The 22,126-nt window shown below is 48.3% G+C and overlaps 1 protein-coding gene across 1 annotated transcript; it reads right to left on the bottom strand.

Moving 5' to 3' along the window:
* Positions 1 to 692: 692 nt before the first annotated feature.
* Positions 693 to 21,842, bottom strand: HYKK (hydroxylysine kinase). Its single transcript, XM_040969532.1, has 4 exons — positions 21,497 to 21,842; positions 11,379 to 11,518; positions 9,387 to 9,570; positions 693 to 1,188 (listed from the first exon to the last, which is right to left on the bottom strand). Exons 1-4 carry the CDS (start codon positions 21,840 to 21,842, stop codon positions 722 to 724), a joined length of 1,137 nt encoding a protein of 378 aa, XP_040825466.1. The 3' UTR covers positions 693 to 721.
* Positions 21,843 to 22,126: the final 284 nt, after the last annotated feature.

The following is a 22,126-nucleotide window of genomic DNA, read 5'->3' as shown; positions in this document are numbered from 1 at the left end:
GCAGGAACTGGCATGCTCTTGCCATCACCTACTGGTCTGTCTGCAGGATGTGGAGCAGGAAGCTGGATTGAAAACAGAGGCTGAACTCCAACTTAGGCACTCTGCAATGGAATGCAGGTGTTCCAGCTATGTTGTTGTTGTTGTTGTTATTATTATTATAAAGGCACATCAGATTTGCAGACAGAAAGAGAAACAAAAAGATCTTCCATTTGCTGGTTCTTTCCCCAAATGGCTGCAATGGCTGGAGCTGAGCTGATTCAAAGCCAGGAGCTTTTTCTCGGTCTCCCATGAGTGCAGGGTCCCAAGGCTTTGGGCTGTCCTTTGCTGTTCTCCCAGGCCACAAGCAGGGAGCTAGATAGAAAGTGGGGCAGCTAGGACATGAGCCAGTGCCTATATGGGATCCCAGCACTTGCAACTGAGGATTTAGTCACTGACCCATTATTCCAGGTCCTGCCTCTATGTCTTAACACATTGCACTATAACATCCACTCCTGTAAAACTTTAAGTTTAAAAACAATTGGTCATCAAATTGCTTGAAAACCTCAAGCGGTTTTATATGTTTTGTCACATTTAGAACTAATCTTTTGTATCAATTCAAGTTTAGCTACTTAAGAAAATCTTGTGTGTATGCATGTACATACACACACACACAGCCAATTTGGTCCTGTTTGGTCCTATTGGTCCTATTGGTCCTATTTGGTTTTAATGATTGAGCTTTGGTCTAGTCATGCAGAGATATCCTGGGTTCATAGGTCCTGGCAGTTTCAAACCAGATTTTTTCTACAACTGCCTGACCTAGGTCAAACATCTGCTGCAGGTGCTTCCAGCCGGTCTTGGCGGTAATCATGAGATACTCTCTATTCTCTGGGTGCAGCTGGCAAGAGTACGCAGCCATGACCAGCGACTGGCAGAACCGAGCACACACAAGCAGGAACAAGGCACTCCTCTCCACGGCCGTCAATGGGATGACACTTTCAAACCCTGCCAGGACATGACCCCCAACGTGCATGGGATCCTTGCTCTCAATCATCATGTACATGATGGTGATGGCCACTTCAAACACGTAGTAACCATAGCTCATATCATCAAAATCCAAAATCCCAGATACTTGGTCCACATTATCTCCAGAAGCTGACTGGCTGGATTGTACCAAAATATTATGGTCATTAAAATCTCCATGATTGATACCTGAAAGGAGAAAAAAAAAACCACATCAAGATGGTTATTTCATAGCCCTGTACATGCTCTGTCCAGTCCACGTTCTTACGCAAAGCCATTAAGATAATTTGATTAGTAGTCACCAGTAGAAGGGTCAGAGGCCACTGTTGTGCTGGGGGCTTAAGCTATTGCCTGCAATGCCAGCATCCCACAAGTTCTGGCTGCTCCACTTCTGGTGCAGCACCCTGCTAATACGTCTGGGAAAGCAGAGGAAGATGGTCCTAATCCTCCCATCCAGGTGGGAGAGCAGGATGGAGTTCCAGGCTCCTGACTTAACCCTGTCCTCAGTCCTGGCTGTTGCAGCCATTTGAGGAGTGAGCCAGAAGATGAGAGACATCTGTGTGTCTTTCTCTCTGTGTCTCCATCTTTTTCTGTCTTTCAAACAACTAATGTAATTCATTATATCAATGAGAAAAATAATATAACCAGCTCAGTAGATCTGCATTAAAATATGTTTCACATCAGGGACTCTGCCTTGGATGGCACTGGGTAGCCATCCCCCATCCCAGGGTACTGACGCATTGGGATGCTGAGTGTGGCTTATCCCTTTCCATCTCCTCTTCTCCCAGATAGAAGAAAAAAAATGGAGACAATGGTCTCATCCACTTTCCGCTATTCCTCGACCCTTCTCATCCCAATCAGTGGTCCACACAGACAGGTATGTATCCTTCTCAACTATGTAAACATCATCAAAAATAAAAAGTGTTTTTAAATACAAAAAAAAAAAGACCTGGTAAGAGTCAACATTTATTCATGATATAAATTTTTACCAAATCAGGAATAAAAGGGGACTTCTTCCATTTTAAGTTTTATTAATTTATTTATTTTGGGGGCAGGTTACCCAGCCACTTGATCCTCAGCCTGCTGCCTCCCAGGGTATGCCTCAGCAGGAAACTGGAGTCAGGAGTGAGCCAAGGCTGAACTGAGGTACTCCCTGTGTGGGATGCAGGTGTCCTAAGCAGGGCCTTACCCGCCATGGTGAACTCTCACCCAGGAGAGCTTCCTTACGCTTAAAAAAAGAGCTGACCAAAGTCCTACAGTCATCATCATAGTCAAAGTTGAACAGTGAAAGTGTTTCCCTGGAGTGCAGGAGTGTGGAGCAAGGCACACAGGGACACTCAAGGACAGAGGACAAAGGAAATGAGAGGACTGTTTTTCCTCCATGAAATCATAATGATGTGGAGAGGACACGAATCATGTGGGTCTCCTGAAGCATCCAACGTAAGGTATTGCAGTTGATACCACCAAGGGCTGTTTCTAGATTCCAGCAACAAAAGGTGAAATGTGGAATGACACATTTGCATTTTAGAATACCAAGCACCTAGAAGGTCGGTGCAATGGCTCAAAAGCTGATTTTCTACCTTGCAGCACCAGCATCCCTCATGAGCGCCAGTCTAGTCTAGGCTGCTCCACTTCCTACCCGGTTCCCTGCTTGTGGCCTGGGAAAGCAGTAATAGATGGCCCAAAGCCTTGGGACCCTGCAAACACGGGAGACCAGGAAGAACTCTGGCTTCAGATTGGCTCAGCTCAGGCTGTTGCAGCAATCTGGGGAGTAAACCAGTGGTTGGAAGACCCCTCTCTCTGTCTCTCTGTCTCTCCTTCTCTCTGTAAATCTGCCTTTCCTTTGGGCAATGCAGAAAGCTTAGTATATACCTATTAAATCTGTCTGCTCACGTACATGGGTAGATTCTGAAGCAGACGGAAGCACTACATTCAGAGTGCTTCCTTTTTCTCCAAATTTATCTACAGACTCAATCCAATTCCAATGTAAAGCTAAATAGATTTTAAAGAAAACAGGTAAAACTGATGATAAATACGGTATGAAACCAAAAGTACTGAACCCTCTTGTAGAAAAATAAGAAGGCAGGAAGACAGAATCTACCATATATGAAACCTTAAAAAGCATCAATAGGAGGCAAGTGCAGTAGCATAGTAAGCTAATTCTCCATCTGCTAGCACCAGCATCCCAAATGGGCACTAGTTCATAGTCCTGGATTCTCCATTTCAGTCCAACTCTCTGCTTATGGCCTGGGAAAACAGCAAAGGATGGCCTAAGGCCTTGGGACCTTGCACCCACTTGGGAGACCAGGAGGAAGCTCCTGGCTGCTGGTTTTGGACTGGCTCGGCTCCAGTCATTATGATCTTTCAGGGAGTCAATCAGTAGATGGGAGATCTTTCTCTGTCACTTCTCTCTCTCTCTGCAAAATCTGCCTTTCAAAAAAAAAGTAAATAAATATACCTTAAAAAAATATTTATTTTTATTGGAAAGTCAGATTTACAGGGAGAAGGAGAGACAGAGAAAAATCTTCCAAACTCTGACTTACTCCACAAGTGGCCACAATGGTCAGAGTTGAGCTGATCTGAAGCCAGGAGCCTATCTGCAGCTTCTTCCAAGTCTCCCACACGTGGGTGCAGGGTCCCAAAGCTTTGGGCCATCCTCAACTGCTTTCCCAGGCCACAAGCAGGGAGCTGGATGGGAAGCGGGGCTGCCAGGACATGAACCTGCACTTACATGGGATCCCAGTGCATGCAAAGTGAGGACTTTAGCCACAACACTACCACGCTAAGTTTATAAATAAATTAAAAGAGAGAGAGAGAGACATTAACACAGTATGGTCAACTTGCGAGATACACACAAATTTTCCAGGTAGCTGGCTTCCAGGAACATGCTGGGTTGTAAAAGTCCAACTCCTCAGGTAGTCATTTGTGCTCACATGACCTGCCTGGTGGCCACTGACACATGGACAGGAGTGACATCCTTTTGGGGCAGAAGCCTTCACGCCAGCATACAGTGGGCTGCCTTCTCTTTCCCCTGCCATGGCCAGATGTAGGTGGGTCAAAGTCCTACTGGCCTGCATTCCAGGGTGAGATCGGGTAGGACACAGCATGGGCAATCCCCGAGTGGTGTGCAGCTGGAGCTAGCATGGAGCCTGTGCCAGGTGGTCCCTGGGGAGCAAGGGTGACCTGCCAGTGCCGCACCCCTCACCTGGCTGCAGAGAAACCAGAGGAGAAAAACAGAAAGCACAGGGAAACATGAACGATTTATACCACAGAAGGGACCATAAGCCAAGGGGGGGAGGGGGGCTGTTTGCATGAACAGTGGTGAGAAAATGTATAACTTGTAAGGAAAAAATTAATAGACATAAAAATAGATTCCAGAGAGGCTGTAGATCTCAGATGAAACTTTAGGAAGAACAAATAAGATAATGATCCTGACAATAAGGATTGGGAAAAATTCCCACCAACAAACAAAGATTTATCAAAACGCACCCTACAGCGAAAAATACAAACATGAAACTGGATGGAATACTAGTAATGCATATAATGAACAAAGAGCTCCTATGCAGAATATATTTAGAACTTCTAGTAATCTATGCCTACAAAAAAAAAAACCCACAAAAAAACCAAAAAGATTCCAACAGAAAAATGGCAAGAGACATGAATGGGCACTTCACAAATGGTCAGCGAGTAGGGCAATGGACCCTGCAGCCACAAGGAGAAATCAGTAAGCCCATTTCAGATGAGGCAAAACGTTACAGCTTGACATACCAAGGGGGCCAACCAATGGAGACATCTATGCAACATTGTGGTAGTCCAGTGGGAAAAGTTCTTGCCTTACACACACTAAGATCCCATATGGGCGCCAGTTCATATCCCGGTGGCCCCACTTCCCATCCAGCTCCCTATCTGTGGCCTGAGAAATCAGTCAAGGATGGCCCCAAACCTTGGGACCCTGCACCCACATGGGAGACCTGGAAGAAGCTCCTGGCTCCTGGCTTCTGATCAGCTCAGCTCCTGCAGTTGCAGTTACTTGCGGAGTGAATCAATGGATGATGATCTTTCTATCTGTCTCTGCTCCTCTCTGCTTATCTGCCTTTCCAATAAGTAAATAAATATATAAATTCATTAATTTTAAAAAAGCCATGTGCGAGAACAATACAGGTGCCACTGACACAATTAAAAAAAAGGAAAAAAAAAAAAGAAAAAGAAAAATCATGGAGGATAAGGCTTAGAACACCATCTCCCCATCTCAGAGTGCTTGAGTTTCAGTCCTTCCTACTCTGCTTCCTATCCAGCTTCCTGCGAATGCCCACCCTGGGAGGCAGCAGGCGATGGCTCAGGTACCTGCCACCCAGAGGGAAGACCAGGATGAAGCCCTTGGCTCCTGGGTTCATTCTGGCTCAGCTCTGACTGTCCTGGGCATTTATGGAGTAAACCAGGAGCCAGAAGATCTCTCTCCCTCTTTGTTTCTGTCTGCCTTTCAAATAAATGAAAATAAGGGCCTGGCATGGTAGTCTAGTGGCTTACATCCACCAGTATCCCATATGGGCACTGATTCATGTCCCATCTGTTCCACTTCCCATCCAGCTCCCTGCTTGTGGCCTGGGAAAGCAGTAGAGGATGGCCCAAAGCTTTGGGACCCTGCACCTGTGTGGGAAACCTGGAAAAATCTCCAGATAGGCTTGGCTGCAGCCATAATGGCTGCGTGGGGAGTGAACCAGCAGAAGGAAGAACTTTCTCTCTGTCTCTCCTTCTCTCTATACATCTAACTTTCCAATAAAAATGAATGAATCTTAAACACACATACACGGAGAAGCAGCTAAGTTAAAAAGAAAAAGGAAACACACACAACACACAAAGTTTACCACAGCATGGTTCTTGGGAAATAGTCCAAATATATCTCAAGAGTAGAATAACGTGTGGTATGTGGTTGGCATGCAACCTAGCAGGCGAATCCTGTGGCCCTTGCGTTCTTTAGAGGCACTGGCTCATGGCCCAGCTGCTCCTCTTTCTATCTAGCTTGCTGGGAAAGCACTAGAGGATGGCACAAGGCCTTGGATCCCTGCGCCCACACGGGAGACACATAGGAAGCTCCTGACTCCTGGTTTTGGACTGGCCCAGCTCTGCCTGTCGTAGCCATCTGGAGAGTGAAGCAGCACATGGAAGATCTCTCTGTCTTTCTTTCTCTCTCTGTAATTCTGACTTTCAAGTAAAATACATAAATCTTTAAAAAGATTTTTAATCAAACACAGTAATAAAAGTTTGTTATACCGACACACAATAGCATGGAGAATCTTTCAAAAGCAATGTTGAAAAACAAAAAGCAAAACAAAGCAAAACAAACCAAGAACAAAAAGGGACGTCACAAATGAAGATGAGGGAGGAGCAGGAGCAGAGACTAAACAGCAGACTGCTGCCCTGGTCTGGTGACAAATGGAGGTGTCCGGGATCAGGCTGCAGTGCTAAAGGTGGAAGAAGTGGCTAACGGAGGACATCTTCTCTCCTTTTTTTTTTTTTTTAAAGATTTACTTATTTTGATTGGAAAGGCAGATACACAGAGAGGAGGAGAGACAGAGAAGAAGATCTTCTGTCTGATGATTCACACCCCAAATGGCTGTAATGCCTGGAGCTGCGCCAATCTAGAGCCAAGAGCCAGGTGCCAGGATTAGAACCGGCACCCATATGGGATCCCAGCGTGCGCAAAGCGAGGATTTTAGCCACTAGGCTACCTGTGCCAGGCCCATCTTTTCTTTATAAAGATTTCAAAGGCAGAGTGAGGAGGAGAAGAGGGTGAGAGACAGCAGAGCTTCTCAAACAATGGTTCATTCTCCAAATGCCTAAAGTCATGGCAAAGTCAGGAGCCAGGAACACTGTGCAGGTCTCCCATGCGGGGGCAGGGGCTCAGTGCGTGAGCCATCACCTGCTGCCTGCCAGGGTGTCTCAGCAGGAAGCCAGAATCGGGAAGCACATCCAGGACTCAAACCCAGGCATTCCAATATAGGATGTGGGTGTCCCCGGAAGTCTGAGCTGCTAAGCCAAATGTCAACTGGGGTAGCTTCTGAAGTTAGAACAGACAGAACTGGATGTGGGATGTGAGAGAAAGAGCAAAGTCAAGGCCGAGGATGCTTGGATATTTTTGGCTTAGATCAGCCACGTGAAAGGGAACATTTCTTAATGAGATGAGGACTGGGGGCGGGAGGGGGGAAATAAATTTTTTTCTTTTTAAAAAAAGATTTATTTTTATTTGAAAGGCAGATAAGATCTACAGAGAAAAGGAGAGACAGAGAGGAAGATTTTCCATCTGTTGATTCACTCCCCAAGTGGCCACATTGGCCGGAACTGCACCAATCTGAAGCCAGGAGCCAGGAGCTTCTTCCGGGTCCTCCACGTGGGAGCAGGGTCCCAAGGCTTTGGGCTGTTCTTGACTGTTTTCCCAGGCCACAGACAGGGAGCTGGATAGGAAGCGGGGCCACCGGGATAAAGCTGGCACTCATATGGGATCCCAGTGCTTGCAAGGCAAGAATTTAGCCTTTAAACCATTGTGCCAGGCCCTGGGGTATAAGGGAGGAAGAGTGTGGAAATAAATTTTGAAGGGGCTAAGAAACCAAGTTGGTTTTTATGCTTCAACTCCACACATGTTTACACAAACTAAGCAAAAGGCAAGAGACAGACAGAGTGATTGCACTGGGCCCAGCTGGAAATGCACCTGAGGTCCCTGTAGCCGATGCTGGGTGCAAAGGCCAGCAGACACGGCCCTGAGTGTTGACAAAGAGTGAGTGAGAGTGAGAGAGAGCGAGAGAAAGAGAGAGAGAGAGAAGCTACAATTCCATTCACAAGAACACAGAGAAAAAATTATGATAAATTCAAACAGATTATGGTATAGTCATGCTTACAGAGTATTATTCAGCAGACAAAAAACTAATAAGCCAAATAAACTAAGCTTACATATATCAATACGGATTATTCTGAAAACCACATGGAATTTGAAAAGTAGGTTGTGGACCAAATGCTGCCACAAATTACACATTTGTTGTCTGCCCACTTAGCAGGCAACAAACAAGTGGGCTCTTGTGAGGTTTGGTTGGGGGCTTCAAATCCAGCCACTTCCAAAACAATAGAAACACTATGTTGGGGGCCTGGCACAGTAGCCTAGTAGCTAAAGTCCTTCCTTTGCACACTCCAGGATCCCATGTGGGTGTTGGTTTGTGTTCTGGCTGTTCCGCTTCCCATTCAGGCCCTGCTTGTGGCCTGGAAAAGCAGTTGAGGACGGCCCAAAGCCTTGGAACCCCATACCCACATGGGAGACCTGGAAGAAGCTCTTGGCTTTGGCTCAGCTCAGCTCTGGCTAGTGTAGCCACTTGGGGAGTGAATCAGCAGACAGAAGATCTGCCTCTCTTTCCTCTCTGTAGATCTGACTTTCCAATAAAAATAAAATAATTCCTTAAAAAATAAAAGGTCCCGGGCCCGGCGCGGTGGCGCAAGTGGTTAAAGGTCCTCGCCTTGCACACCCGGGATCCCATATGAGGGCCGGTTCTAATCCCGGCAGCCCCACTTCCCATCCAGCTCCCTGCTTGTAGTCTGGGAAAGCAGTTGAGGATGGCCCAAAGCCTTGGGATCCTATACAAATATGGGTGACCCGGAAGAGGCTCCCAGCTCCTGGCTTCAGACTGGCATAGCACAGGCCGTTGCAGTCACTTGGGGAGTGAAACATAGGATGGAAGATCTTCCTCTCTGTCTCTCCTCCTCTCTGTATATCTGACTTTACAATAAAAATAAATAAATCTTAAAAAATAAAAACAAAACTAAAAGGCAATAGGAGCTAATATGGTAAGGGCTGAAGTTTTATCTTAATAAAATTTTTAAAAGATTTAGTTATTTGAAAGGTATATAGAAAAAGAGATTTTGGGCCTGGCGGCGTGGCCTAGTGGCTAAGGGCCTCGCCTTGAATGCACCGGGATCCCATGTCGCCGGTTCTAATCCCAGCAGCTCCATTTCCTCTCTATCTCTCCTCCTCTCTGTATATCTGACTTTGTAATAAAAATAAAATAAATCTTAAAAAAAAAAAAAAGAGATTTCCTAGCTGCTGGTTTATTCCAAATGCCTGTAACAGCCAGGGCTGGGTCAGGGCAAACCCGGCAGCCTGGAACTCCATATGGGTCTCCTCTGTGGGTACAGGGGCTCAAGCACTTGGCCACCCTTCCCAGGTGCATGAGCAGGGACCTGGACTGGAAGCAGAGTAACCAGGACTTGAACCGGGTGCTCCAACACAGGCGGTGACGTAACCCACGATGCCAATGCCTAGCCCGGCTTGGGGATCTGAGGCAGCTGAGCTCCACACCTGTCTGATGTGAAGATCCTGAGACGCTAGTATGGTGGAGAATACTCACATTCCCGGAAGTGATTCAGCTTGCCTGCTACCTGCTGTTTGAACAGCTGGATGACCCGCTTCACTGTCTGTCGGCTGTGATTCTGGCCTAAGGCTCCCACATACTGGTCCAGCAGTGGTACATTCTTCAGATTCCAGATGAAGCCCTCCCGATGGAGGCAGCTCAACTTGGGGTGACGGAATTCCTATGGAATGGGAGAGATGATGCTTGACCCACGGCAGTGGCCCCGGTTGCACGGGTGGCAGTGGTGGACACTTGGTGCCCTCTCATGGTCACTGCCTCACAGCATCTATGAGCAGTGTGGTACCCACCCGCCCGGAGCATTACAGGGTCTGCTGGCTTTGGAGCACACTCCCACTTTCCCTTGTGTGTCGACAGGTACTTTAAAATAAATGTGTTCATTTATTTCTTTTGTATTTTATTTGAAAGGCAGAGAGAAAGATCTTCCATCTGTTAGTTCACTACCCAAATGCTGACAAAGAACTGAGGTTGGGCCAGGTTGAAGCCAGGAGCTCCATCTGGGCATCCTGCAGGGATGGCAGGGACCCAAGTGTTTGAGACATCACCCAGCGCCTCCCAGGATGCACATGACAGGAGGGAGTCAGGACTGGAGGCAGGCACTCAGATACTAGATACAAGACGCAAAGCCCCGAGCAGTGCCGTAGCCACTGCACCTGGCCCCTGTCCTACACACGGCAGAGCTCACAAAACGGATGGAGGCAGCTCTGAAGAACGGCTCCCTCTCCCAGGCCCCATCGCCTCTCTGTCCACAGCTTCTGCTCACTCTAAGGCTGCTCAGCAACCATGCCTGGCATCTCCCAGCACTCTCGCCCTGGGCTGCCCTGCCCACTCAGTCACATGGTAGCGCCTTCATCCTACCATCCCAAAACCACCTTCCTGACCATGCCGTCTAAACCATTCACCCTTCTCATCCCAACATTTTGCAACCCTTTCCTCTGCCTATCTTTTTCTTCTTAGCACTTATCATGGTCTAACATTCACCCCATCATCTACTTCCACAGCTCCCTGCCCTTCCTCACCAGCATTTAAGCTCCTTGTGGGGCAGGGAGCCCTTTGCCATTCACCATGGTGGCCTCACACCTAGAATGGTGCCTTTTCAGAAGGGACCACTCAGTCCCCTACTGAATACGCAGCTGTTCCACGGAAAAGACATTCTGAAATTGGGATGGCCTGTAGGTTTTAATAATTATTATTTTTTTAAGATCTCGACCTAGCCTTCCGGTCACTTGGGCTTTGCCACCAGATGAACCAAGGATCTTGTCTCGTCACAGCCATGGAGCATGAGCTGTGTATAAGAGCTGACTTCTCTGAGCTCCTCATGGTGTGTGAGTCTAGCCCAGCCCACCTCCATAGCTTCCCCATGCTGGCCCGACACCTTAGCTTCCATTTCCCAAGCACTCCACTTCCTCAGCTACAAAGCTCACTCATGAGCCTGAGAGACAGCCTCATCTTACTCACACTTAACCTTGAACTGGACTTCAAGTCCATCTGCGGACCACACAGACATCAACTTCCAGTACACACCACACGGTCCCTAAAGCATAGACCTGGGCTTAAGATAGCCTGCCTGGGAATTCACACACCTAGCACCCCGCTCCCTTCAAACACACTGGGGGAAGCAGAGTCTATTTGCAAAAGAAGCAAATGGGGGCCAACATGTTGGCATGGTGGTTAAAGCCAACCCCTGCAACTCAGCTTTCCATTGAAGCATTGGGCCATGCCCCTTCCTATCCAGCTCTCTGCTCATGTGCCTGGGAAAGGAACAGAAGATGGCCCACGTCTTTGGGCCCCTGCACCCCTGTAGGAGACCCAAATGAAGCTCCTGGCTCCTGGCTTCAGCCTGGCCCAGCCCTGACCATTGTGGCCATGTGGGGAGTAAACCAGCAGATGCTTGATTTCTCTGTTCCAACTCTTTCACATACAAACAAATCTTTAAAAATAAACAAATGGACAAGCCCCTCCCAATCGCACCTCCAGCGTCTTGTCCAGTCTGGCCGCCAGCCTCCCGATGTCGTAGAGCAGCTGGGAGCTGACTGGCAGCTCAGCGACGGGTCTGCCGGGAAGGTAGGTGAGCAGCCGCACCACGTAGCTGCTGGTGCTGGAACCGCTGTCTACAGGAAGAAAAAGCACAGCTAGCAATGCAGCACTTTCTTTGTATACATGCTTATTTTAAAAACACAGAGAGAAATGTTCCATCCATTGATTTGCTCTCCAAACAGCTGTAACAGCTGGAGCTGGATTGGTCCAAAGCCAAGAGCCAGGAGTTTCATTCAGGTCTCCCATGAGGCTGCAGGGGCCTAAGCACTTGGGCCAGCCTCTGCTGCTTTCCCAGGCATATTAACAGAGGGCTGGATCACAAACAGAGCAGCTGGGACTGGAACTGACTCCCACATGAGATGCCAGTGTTGCAGGTGGCAGCCCAATCCATCATGTAATAAATAACACAACCTCCGTATGAACTATTTATTCAAAGGGCAGCCAGACACAGAATACAGTACTTCATTTTCCAAGTGGCCACAACAGCCAGGGCTGGGCCAGACCAAAGCCAGGAGCTCCATCCAGGTTTCCCACGTGGGAGGCAGGAGCCCAAAAACTTGGACTATTTTGTCCATTGCCTTCTCATGTGCACTAGCCGGGAGCTGGATCAGAAACAGAGCAGCTGAGACTTGAACCAGCGCCCATAGCGGACGCCAGCATCTCAGGCAGCAGCATTGGCTTATCAACTGTTCTTGAAAAAAAATAAAAAGCCTCTATTTTGTCTTTGCAATTACTAATGAAAAGAATAAAAATCATTGAAGACCAAAAAAAAAAAAAAAAAGAAAAGAAAAGAAAAGAAAAAAAAAGTACTATCCTAAAACAACTTAGCAGATTCGAGGTCACAGGGCTACATGGATGAAATGTACAGCTAGGACAATGTTACTGACCCTGGAAGCGGGCATCTAATAAAGCAGTTAAGAGGTGGCTAAGAATGGCCCCATCCACATGGGAGTCCCTGGGTTCGAGTCCCAGCTCTGCTTCTGATTCCAGCTTCCTGCTAATGCCCACCCTGGGAGGCTTAGGTGCTTGGGCCACCTGCCACCCAAATGGGCGACCAGATGAAGTAGCCAGCTACTGCCTTAGACCTGGTGCAGCGCCAGCTATTGTGGCCATTTGGGGGTGTGAACCAACAGACAGATCTTTCTGTGTCTTTCCAATAAATAAAACTTAAAAATTTTTTAAAGTCAAAATTGGCCATTTAGATACCACCAAATTGCAGTCTAGCTCTGCTGGTCTTGGCTCCCAACAAAAACCATCATTGCAGTAAACAAACGGTTAAAACCCACTCTCTAGGACCAACGCTGTAGCCTAGTAGCTGAAGTCCTCCCCTTACACACAGCAGGGTCCCTTATGAACACCAATTCTAATCCCAGAGGCCCCACTTCTCATCCAGCTCCCTGCTTGTGACCTGGGAAGGCAGTTGAGGACGGCCCAAAGCCTTGGAACCCTGCAACCATCAGGGAGACCTAGGAGAGGCACCAGGCTCCTGGCTTCAGATCGGCTTAGCTCCAGCTGTTGTGGCTGCTTGGAGAGTGAATCATAGGATGGAAGATCTTTCTCTCTGTCTCTTCTCCTCTCTGTTTATCTGACTTTCTAATAAAGAATATATAAATCTTGGGCCCGGTGCGATGGTGCAGTGGTTAAGGTCCTCGCCTTGCACGCCCCAGGATCCCATATGGGTGCCGGTTCTAATCCTGGCAGCCCCGCTTCCCATCCAGCTCCCTGCCTGTGGCCCGGGAAAGCAGTCGAGGACGGCCCAAAGCTTTGGGACCCTGCACCCATGTGGGAGACCCGGAAGAGGCTCCTGGCTTTGGATCGGCATAGCATCGGCCGTTGCACTCACTTGGAGAGTGAATCATCGGATGGAAGATCTTCCTCTCTGTCTCTCCTCCTCTCTGTATATCCGCCTTTCCAATAAAAATAAAATAAATCTTAAAAAAAAAAAGAATATAGTGAAAATAAGTAAATAAATTTAAAAAAAGAATATATAAATCTTTAAAATATTTTTTAAAATCCACCCTCTCTGGCAGTCTGCATTTGAGAAAAATGAGGTATGAAGAAATGACTGCTGTGCCATCACTAACTTCTCTAGAGTAAACTGAGGCACAGACTGTTTTTTTAACCAGGATACCACCTCTTCCTCTGGGGCCACATCTGGGCCTTGGTTGTTTGAAGCAATACAAATGAAAAAGAATGGATAAACAGTGGAGAGAGAAAAAGACAGCCTCTTTTAAAAAAAAAACTTTAGCATTTAGGCCAGTGTTGTGGCATCAGGCATAAGACACTGCCTGCAGCACTTGCATCCCATATGGACACCAGTTCAAGTTCCAGCTGCTCCACCTCCAATCCAGCTCCCTGCTAACATGCCTGGGAAAGCAATAGAGGATGATCCAAGAGCTTGGATCCCCACACCCACGTAGGAGACCTGGAAGAAGCTCCTGGCTTCCCCCTGGGCCAGAGCTGGCTATTTGCAGCCATTTGGGGAGTGAACCAGCAGAGAGGAGATCTCTCTTTTTATCTCTATCTCTGTCTTGTGCTTTGTCTGTAATTTTTGCCTTTCTGTTGCAAGCCGCATCTGTATGCACTGGCCACATGCTGTGCCTAAAATGGCGCCGGCCGGAGAAGCCACACCTTCGTGCGTGTCACGTAGCCTAGCGCATGCGCAGTGAGCTGCGGCGTGGCCGGCACGTGAACACTGGGGACTGACGAATCCAGTCGCCCAGGACCCTGCGTGATCATGACGCCGACCTATCATCGGCGGAGGCGGGGCCAGTCAGCACATAAGAGCAGAAAGACTGCCGGGGTCCGCCCCTTTCCTCTTCCTCATCTTTGTGCGCGCAATAAACTTTACCGCAGAAGGCTTCACTCGCGTCTGCCTCTTACTGCTGGGCGGTAAGACACGTGGGCGCGACAACTGGTGCCGGGAACCCGGGACCTGGAGGGGGCCTCCCGTTTCGAACGGGTGGAAGTCAGAACTGCGGCCAAAAGACAGGTAAGGAGCTCTGAGAGGGAGAACTTTCGGGTGACTAGGAGCATAAATCGGAGGTATAGGAACCACCGCTTCTGGTTATAGACATGGGCGCACGGTTCTCTCTGGTGAAATTTTTGCAGAGGGTTTATGCCCTCCGTAAGGGAGCGGTCAGAGAGAGTGACAAAGCCCTTCAGTCTGCCCAGGATAGTCTCTCAGAAACAGAGCGGGAGAGGAGAACCGGTTTGAAGCAAAAAATAGAGGTGAAATTGAAAGCAGTATCTTCCTCATCAAGTTCGGAGACGTCCGACGCGGAGGAAGGGTACAAGCGGCATAGGCGCTTAGGACGCAAACAACCCGCAGGAATCAGAGGAGGATCAGAAAAGGAGAAGAAAGAGAATGGCGGTGCTACTGCGCCGGCCAGGAGCGGCCCATGGCCTCAGGGCTCTGGAGCCATTACACTAATGGCTCCTCCTGCTGTGAAGCCATCTGCCCCGCCCATGAGTTGTGGCGCCGGCTCCTCCTTCATCGATGCAGCCGCGCGCCGGGAACTTCAAGATATGTTCCCCGTCTTAGAAGAAGAAAGGGAAAGAGTTTACAGACAGGTAGATGCAGCATTAGTGCGAGAATTGGCCATGTCTGTAAAGCAATATGGTCTTCATGCCAATTACACTTTGTCCCTGTTAGAACGTATGGGGGGAATGAATATGACTCCCTCTGATTGGCAATTTGTGGTGAAGGCTGTTCTCCCTAATATCGGATCATATCTAAATTGGAAGAGCCTATGGCAAGAGCTTTTGGCTGAGACCGCCCGGGCAAACCAACAGCGCGGCGGTGATGCTTTGACCTGGACTTATAATATGCTTTCTGGACAAGGCCAATACTCTGATGATCAAAAGAGATATCCATGGCCAGTTTATACTCAAATTTCTACTGCAGCTATAAAGGCTTGGAAGGCCCTTTCACTTAAAGGGCAAGAGAAACTGGGCATTACACAGGTTAAGCAGGAGCCGGATGAGCCCTTTGCTGATTTTGTGGCACGCGTAATGCAGGCCGTGGAAAGGACCTTTGGAGAGGGAGATCAGAACACTAGAATGGTAGAGCAGATAGTTTGGGAGCAGTGTAATGCAGAATGTAGAGCCCTACTCAAGGATCGTAAGTCCAAGGGAATTTCAGATTGGCTAAAGGTTTGTAGGGATACAGGAGGCCCCTTAACAGCTCATGGACTAGCAGCCGCCATTTTGAGGTCTAATCATAGGGAGAGAATATCACCTGTGTGCTTTCAGTGTGGAAAACCAGGACATATGAAAAGGGAATGCCGTGCAGGGCCTAGCAATAAGCCTCCTGGGATGTGCCCACGGTGCCGCAAAGGTAGACATTGGGCCAATGAGTGCAAGTCAGTGAAGGACATAGAAGGACGCCCTCTCTCGAGCCAGGAGTCAAAAAACGGGAGATGGGGACCGAAGGCCCAGGTCCCCTTGACCGACCGGGCACTCTTCCGTCATGCACGAGGGGACCCTGCCAGGAGCGACACCCTGCAAGCCTGGACCTCTGTGCCACCACCGGAGTCCTCTTAAAACCAGAGGACGGCATTACGCCGGTACCGGTCATCTTAACAGACACGGTACCACCTGGTGCGGTCGGGCTTGTGATAGGCCGAGCAGCCTTGAGCTCTCAAGGTTTTATTGTAACACCTGGAATTTTACATCCGGAAGCTAGCTCCTTTTCAGTGCTGTGCTCAGTTGCACGAGGTGCTTTTGCTGTTGCGCCAGGTGATCCTATAGCCCAACTCATATTTTTACCAGCTTTAATTAGTGCAGATAAGACTGTTCAGACCCGAGTAGAGGTTCCTTATATAAATTTAATGATGGATATGGTCGATAGACCCATACTTGAGTTGCAAATAGAGAATAGACCGTTTATGGGACTTTTAGACACAGGAGCTGATAAGAGCATCATAACCTCCAAGTATTGGCCGCGTGATTGGCCTTTGATTCAAACTTCTCATAGCCTACGCGGTCTGGGGTTTGAACAAGCTCCATCCCAAAGTGCCAGAGCCCTACAATGGAAGGATAAGGAAGGCAATTGCGGGACAGTCACACCATATGTCCTGAACCTACCGGTTTGCCTTTGGGGAAGAGATATTCTTCAACAGATGGGGATACGACTAGTCTCCAATGCCTCTGGTTATTCTGAAGTCTCTCAAAAGTTGATGGATAAAATGGGCTATATTCAAGGAAAAGGTTTAGGTAAACAGAGTCAAGGTATTGTCCAGCCAATTGAACCCCGGGGAAATCCAGGCCGTAAAGGTCTGGGTTTTTAGTAGCGGCCATTGGCGTGCAGCTGCCCATACCCTGGAAAACAGCGGAGCCGGTTTGGGTTCCCCAATGGCCGCTTTCTCTTGAAAAATGCCAAGCTGCTCAACAATTAGTTCAGGAACAGCTACATTTGGGACATCTGGAGCCCTCTGTTTCTCCTTGGAATACTCCTATCTTTGTTATCAGAAAGAAATCAGGAAAGTGGCGCCTCCTACATGATTTAAGAGCTGTAAATGCACAGATGCAGTACTTTGGCCCCGTTCAACGTGGCCTTCCAGTTTTGTCATCCCTCCCTAAGCAATGGCCGTTATTAGTGATTGATTTGAAGGATTGCTTTTTTTCTATACCATTAGCATTGAAGGATAGGGAGAGGTTTGCTTTTACTATTCCCTCCATTAATCATGAAGAGCCGGATAAACGATATCAATGGAAAGTTTTGCCCCAGGGGATGGCTAACAGTCCTACCATGTGTCAACTTTATGTTGCCCAAGTGTTACAACCACTGCGAGATCGTTTTCCAGCGGCCCGCATCGTCCATTATATGGACGATATTTTAATTTGTACTCAAGAGCAAGATCAGTTGTTGCAGATTTACGTTGATCTGAAGCGGGCTCTACAGGATTATGGCCTTATGATTTCATCCGAGAAGGTTCAAATACAGCAGGTGAAAGCCTTCTTAGGGTCTTTAATTACAGAAACATATATTAAGCCTCAAAAGATAAGCCTCAAGATTTCTCATTTGCGAACTTTGAATGATTTTCAGAAATTAGTGGGGGATATTAATTGGTTGCGACCTTTCCTTAAGATCTCTTCTCAAGAGTTACGGCCTTTGTTTGCTCTGCTTGAAGGCGATTCTGATCTCACTTCCAGGCGAACCCTCACCCCTGAGGCACAACAGGTCATAATAAAAGTCCAGGAAGCTATTGAAAAGGCTCAATTAGTACGCCTAGATCAAAATCAGCCTTTTGAGCTATGTGTATTGCCTACAGAAGTTTTCCCCACTGCTGTATTATGGCAACAGGGCCCGTTACTTTGGATTCATTCTCAGGTTTCTCAGATTAAGTCTATTCAGTGGTATCCATCTGCAGTCGCATCAATAGTGTTTAAAGGATTAAAATTAGCCTTAATTCATTTTGGGCGTCATCCAGACCGCATAATAGTCCCCTATACTGTCCAGCAATTACAAGTGCTGAGTGGGTGTAGCAATGAGTGGTCCATCTTAATGTTTGTCTATCAGGGAACTTTTGATAATCATTTTCCAAGGCATCCATTACTACAATTTTTACAGCGACATCCTGTGGTTTTTCCGATAAGAACCAGTGCCTGTCCTCTCCCTGGTGCTCTTACAATTTTTACTGACGGTTCCTCGACAGGAGCCGGAGCCTTAGTTGCCGGAGATACTGTAATAAAAAAGACCTTTGCGACGGTTTCTCCTCAGAGGGTAGAATGCCATATGGTGCTTTTTGCCTTACAAACCTTTCTAGAACCTTTAAATATTGTTTCTGATTCTCAATATGTTGTTAATGCAGTGAATGTTTTGGAGGCCGCTGGCTCTATTTCAGGGTCCGGCCCGGTGGCGGATCTCTTTAAACAAATTCAACAGGCCATATGGCATAGAAGCCACCCCTTTTATATAACCCATATCCGAGCTCATTCAGGTTTACCAGGGCCATTAGCTCGAGGGAATGCTCTTGCCGATGCCGCCACCAGAACCCAAATCATGATTATGATGGTGTCTCCACCATCCTCAGGGGAGAGAGCCCGCCAGTTTCATTCACAATTTCATGTTTCAGCCCAGACCCTCAGACTCCGATTTGGGATCACTAGAAAGGAAGCGCGCCAGATAGTTCTTGATTGCCCTGCCTGCTGCGAATTTAGACCTGCTTCACATGAGGGGGTCAATCCTAGGGGATTGAGACCCAATCAATTGTGGCAGATGGATGTGACACACGTCCCATCCTTTGGGAGGAACCAATTTGTTCATGTATCCGTGGACTCCTTTTCTGGTGTGCTCTTTGCATCAGTTCTAACTGGGGAGAAGGCCATCCATGTAATCCAGCATTGCTTAGAAGCATGGGCCGCATGGGGTAAACCTGAATGTATTAAGACTGATAATGGTCCCGCCTATACTTCAGCCAAATTTCGTGATTTTTGCATGAAGATGGGCGTCAAATTAGTGACTGGCATCCCTTATAATCCACAAGGTCAGGGGATAATCGAACGTGCTCATCGCTCTATTAAGGAATTGTTACAAAAACAAAAAACCACCTGGGAATCACTTGGCCTCGCCAGTCAGAGCCCTCGGGCCACTCTAGCCCTGGCTCTCTTCACCATCAATTTTTTACAGCTGGATGAGCAAGGCCTTAGTGCTGCAGATCGTCATTCCCTTAACACGGCGCAAGAGCAATCTTGGGTCAAGTGGAAGGATGTTCTGGAGTCCAAATGGAAGGGCCCAGACCCAGTTATTAGGCAGGCTCGAGGAGCCATTTGTGTGTTTCCACAGGACGCCCCAGTTCCGGTTTGGGTTCCAGCTCGATTGACTCGTTCCTGTCCATCACCGCCTTCTGACGTTTCTGCAACCGCTGGAGCGCTTGCACGAGGATCTGACTTGGGGAAGATTCATGCAACCCCGCAATCAGAAACTCCTCCTACAATCCCACAGGACAATGGTGCCCCGCCCAGTGCAAACACAGCTGATGGTGCAACTAATGGTCTGTATGGCGCTTGTGAGGACCGTGATTGCTGAGCCACGATGAGGAGTTTTGAGTGTTTTTCCACGACCCTTACCGGTCGCCCACTCAGCCCGAGTGTTTCCTTGATTTTTTCTTCTTTGGATTTGCCTTTTCTCCCTTATGATGATATTAAGGAGAATGTGAGTAATTTTTTATTCCCCCTACAGGACACGCTTTGTTTTCAAGCATTTCCTGAGAATTTTAGTGTCAAGGTTTATGTGTTATTCCTTTTCAAAATGTTTCAACGGCTGCTAATCTTTCTTGCCAGCTTTCTTCTTATCTTTTAGGAAATTGGACGAGAGAATTTGATATTTTACAGTCGGAGTTGAGAATTGCCATTGTCCAGATTAATTCTACATGGGTGGATCCTGTTGTTGCTGAAACCCTGGCCACTTGGATTTGGAACATCACTTCCCATATTAAGGAATGGGTGGGAGTGGTTGTGCTGATTCTGCTCTTGTGTGCAGGCTGTGCCTTATGCCTTTTTTGCCTGTGTCATCTGAGACACCGCGCTCAGCGAGATCGTGTGGTAATACATCAAGCCCTACTAGCCATGCAGTATGGTGACTCCCCCATGGTATGGTTGAGCATGCTTCAACGGGTTTAGTTAAGAGCATGGACATCATGGCTCCTGCACCTCAGGCCATTATGGCATTGCACTGAGTTCGAGCATGATGCACACCTGACTAGCCCTTGCACCTCGCAGGACTTATCCATTGCACGCGAGAGGGTAGTCACTCTTATAACTGCCTTGTCGAGACATTGCTCTTTACAACCACCGCGGTTGTAGCCCATGACGGGTAAGATAGACCCAGACAATTATCGGTCTAAGACAGGGACTACGTCAAGCTACGCAGCCTCCCTATGACGGATCGTGCGCCTTGAGTCTACAACCTAAGACAGGCCCATACCAGCTTATTTTTTCTATTGTGTAAGAAGGGGAGAGATGTTGCAAGCCGCATCTGTATGCACTGGCCACATGCTGTGCCTAAAATGGCGCCGGCCGGAGAAGCCACACCTTCGTGCGTGTCACGTAGCCTAGCGCATGCGCAGTGAGCTGCGGCGTGGCCGGCACGTGAACACTGGGGACTGACGAATCCAGTCGCCCAGGACCCTGCGTGATCATGACGCCGACCTATCATCGGCGGAGGCGGGGCCAGTCAGCACATAAGAGCAGAAAGACTGCCGGGGTCCGCCCCTTTCCTCTTCCTCATCTTTGTGCGCGCAATAAACTTTACCGCAGAAGGCTTCACTCGCGTCTGCCTCTTACTGCTGGGCGGTAAGACACGTGGGCGCGACACCTTTCAAAGTAAATATTTTTTAAGACAGAATGAACGTGAATAGAGGGGGAAGGACCTGATCTCGAGCTGCTGCCTGGAGCACTGAATGAGGTGACTTAGCAGTGACAGGGACCCTGCATCAGGGACAACTTGGGTCTTTGGGGATGCAGAGTACGTCCCAGGTCACCCAGACAGCACAAGGGTGGGGCTGGGAACCACATTTTCTCCCTTCTGTTTTTTTTTTTTTTTTAAGATTTATCTATTTTTATTGGAAAGTTAGATTTATAGGGAGAAGGAGATAGAGAGAAAAATTTTGCATCTGTTGGTTCACTCCCCAAGTGGCTGCAATGGCCAATGCTGAGCCGATCCAAAGTCAGGAGCCAGGAGCTTCTTCTGGGTCTCCCACGTGGGTACAGGATTCCAAGGTTTTGGGCCACCCTCTGCTGTTTTCCTAGGTCACAGGCAGGGAGCTGGAAGGGAAGTGGAGCAGCCAGAACACCAACCAGCATCCAGATGGGATCCTAGTGGATGCAAGGTGAGGATTTTAGCCACTAGGCTACCACCAGGCCCTTCCTTCTGGCCTTGTGTTCTTTCTGACCTTAGCACCAGAATGTACCACCAGTTTATGAAATGCATTATTTTCTTGGTTAAACACACCCCAATCTCACACTTGGGTGATGCTGTGGCTTCCAGCCTTCGGGAATCACGACCTCAGGCGTGGTCAGGATGTAGGGGTGGGCTGGCTGCCTCTTACCCACGTCCACTGTGGAGGTGGTGCTCCCTGTCTTGCTGCGGCACACGGAGGCAGTGGGAAAGCCTGCGGCCTTCAGGAACGTGATGATCTGAGTTTGCACCTCGATCAGGTCCGGGTTTTTGCTGGCCTCTGCGTTGCTGATCTTCAGGACGTACTGGGCAGGGCCATCGGATGTCTCCTCTGCCCCCGAAGCATCCACATAGAAGTTCTGGTCGTCGTAGCTGGGCAGAGGCCGGATCTTAGTCACTCTGAGCCCAAAGACGGATTCCAGCAAAGCAGATGCTTGTGCCTCAGTGAAAGCAGGCTTGGCCAGCGCCCAGGACCGTGACTGCTCTCCGCTGGACATCATGTCAGGGGACTGTCGGGGAGGGAAGAGAAAGGGATAGAAACCAGAAAGGGAAGGCAAACACTTCTATGCTTCATTATGTATTTTTATGTCTATGATTAAAAAAAAACCCATCAAATCCGTGAATGACAGGTGAATAAAAGTCCTTGTACCGTAAATGATTTTCAACATTCTTTGTCAAAATGAAGGCTGTACACCCAGTATGGTAGCCTAGCGGCTAGAGTCCTCGCCTTGCACATGCCCGGGATCCCATATGGGTGCTGGTTCTAATCCTAGTGGCCCCG

This window comes from Ochotona curzoniae, unplaced genomic scaffold (genome assembly GCF_017591425.1).
Source record: "Ochotona curzoniae isolate NIBS_2020 unplaced genomic scaffold, NIBS_Ocur_1.0 scaffold_4701, whole genome shotgun sequence".
NCBI lineage: Eukaryota > Metazoa > Chordata > Mammalia > Lagomorpha > Ochotonidae > Ochotona > Ochotona curzoniae.
Note: the sequence above shows the minus strand (reverse complement) of the source record. Positions and strands in the feature narration are given on the sequence as shown.

What these genes read in the sequence shown, in the direction of transcription:
- HYKK (XM_040969532.1), bottom strand. Translation starts at nt 21,842, where the DNA reads ATGTCCAGCGGAGAGCAGTCACGGTCCTGGGCGCTGGCCAAGCCTGCT. An exon ending in GACTGGACAAGACGCTGGAG is followed by an intron (nt 9,571 to 11,378) that starts GTGCGATTGGGA and finishes CCCATTCCATAG; the next exon opens with GAATTCCGTCACCCCAAGTT. An exon ending in GCTGAATCACTTCCGGGAAT is followed by an intron (nt 1,189 to 9,386) that starts GTGAGTATTCTC and finishes TTCTCCTTTCAG; the next exon opens with GTATCAATCATGGAGATTTT.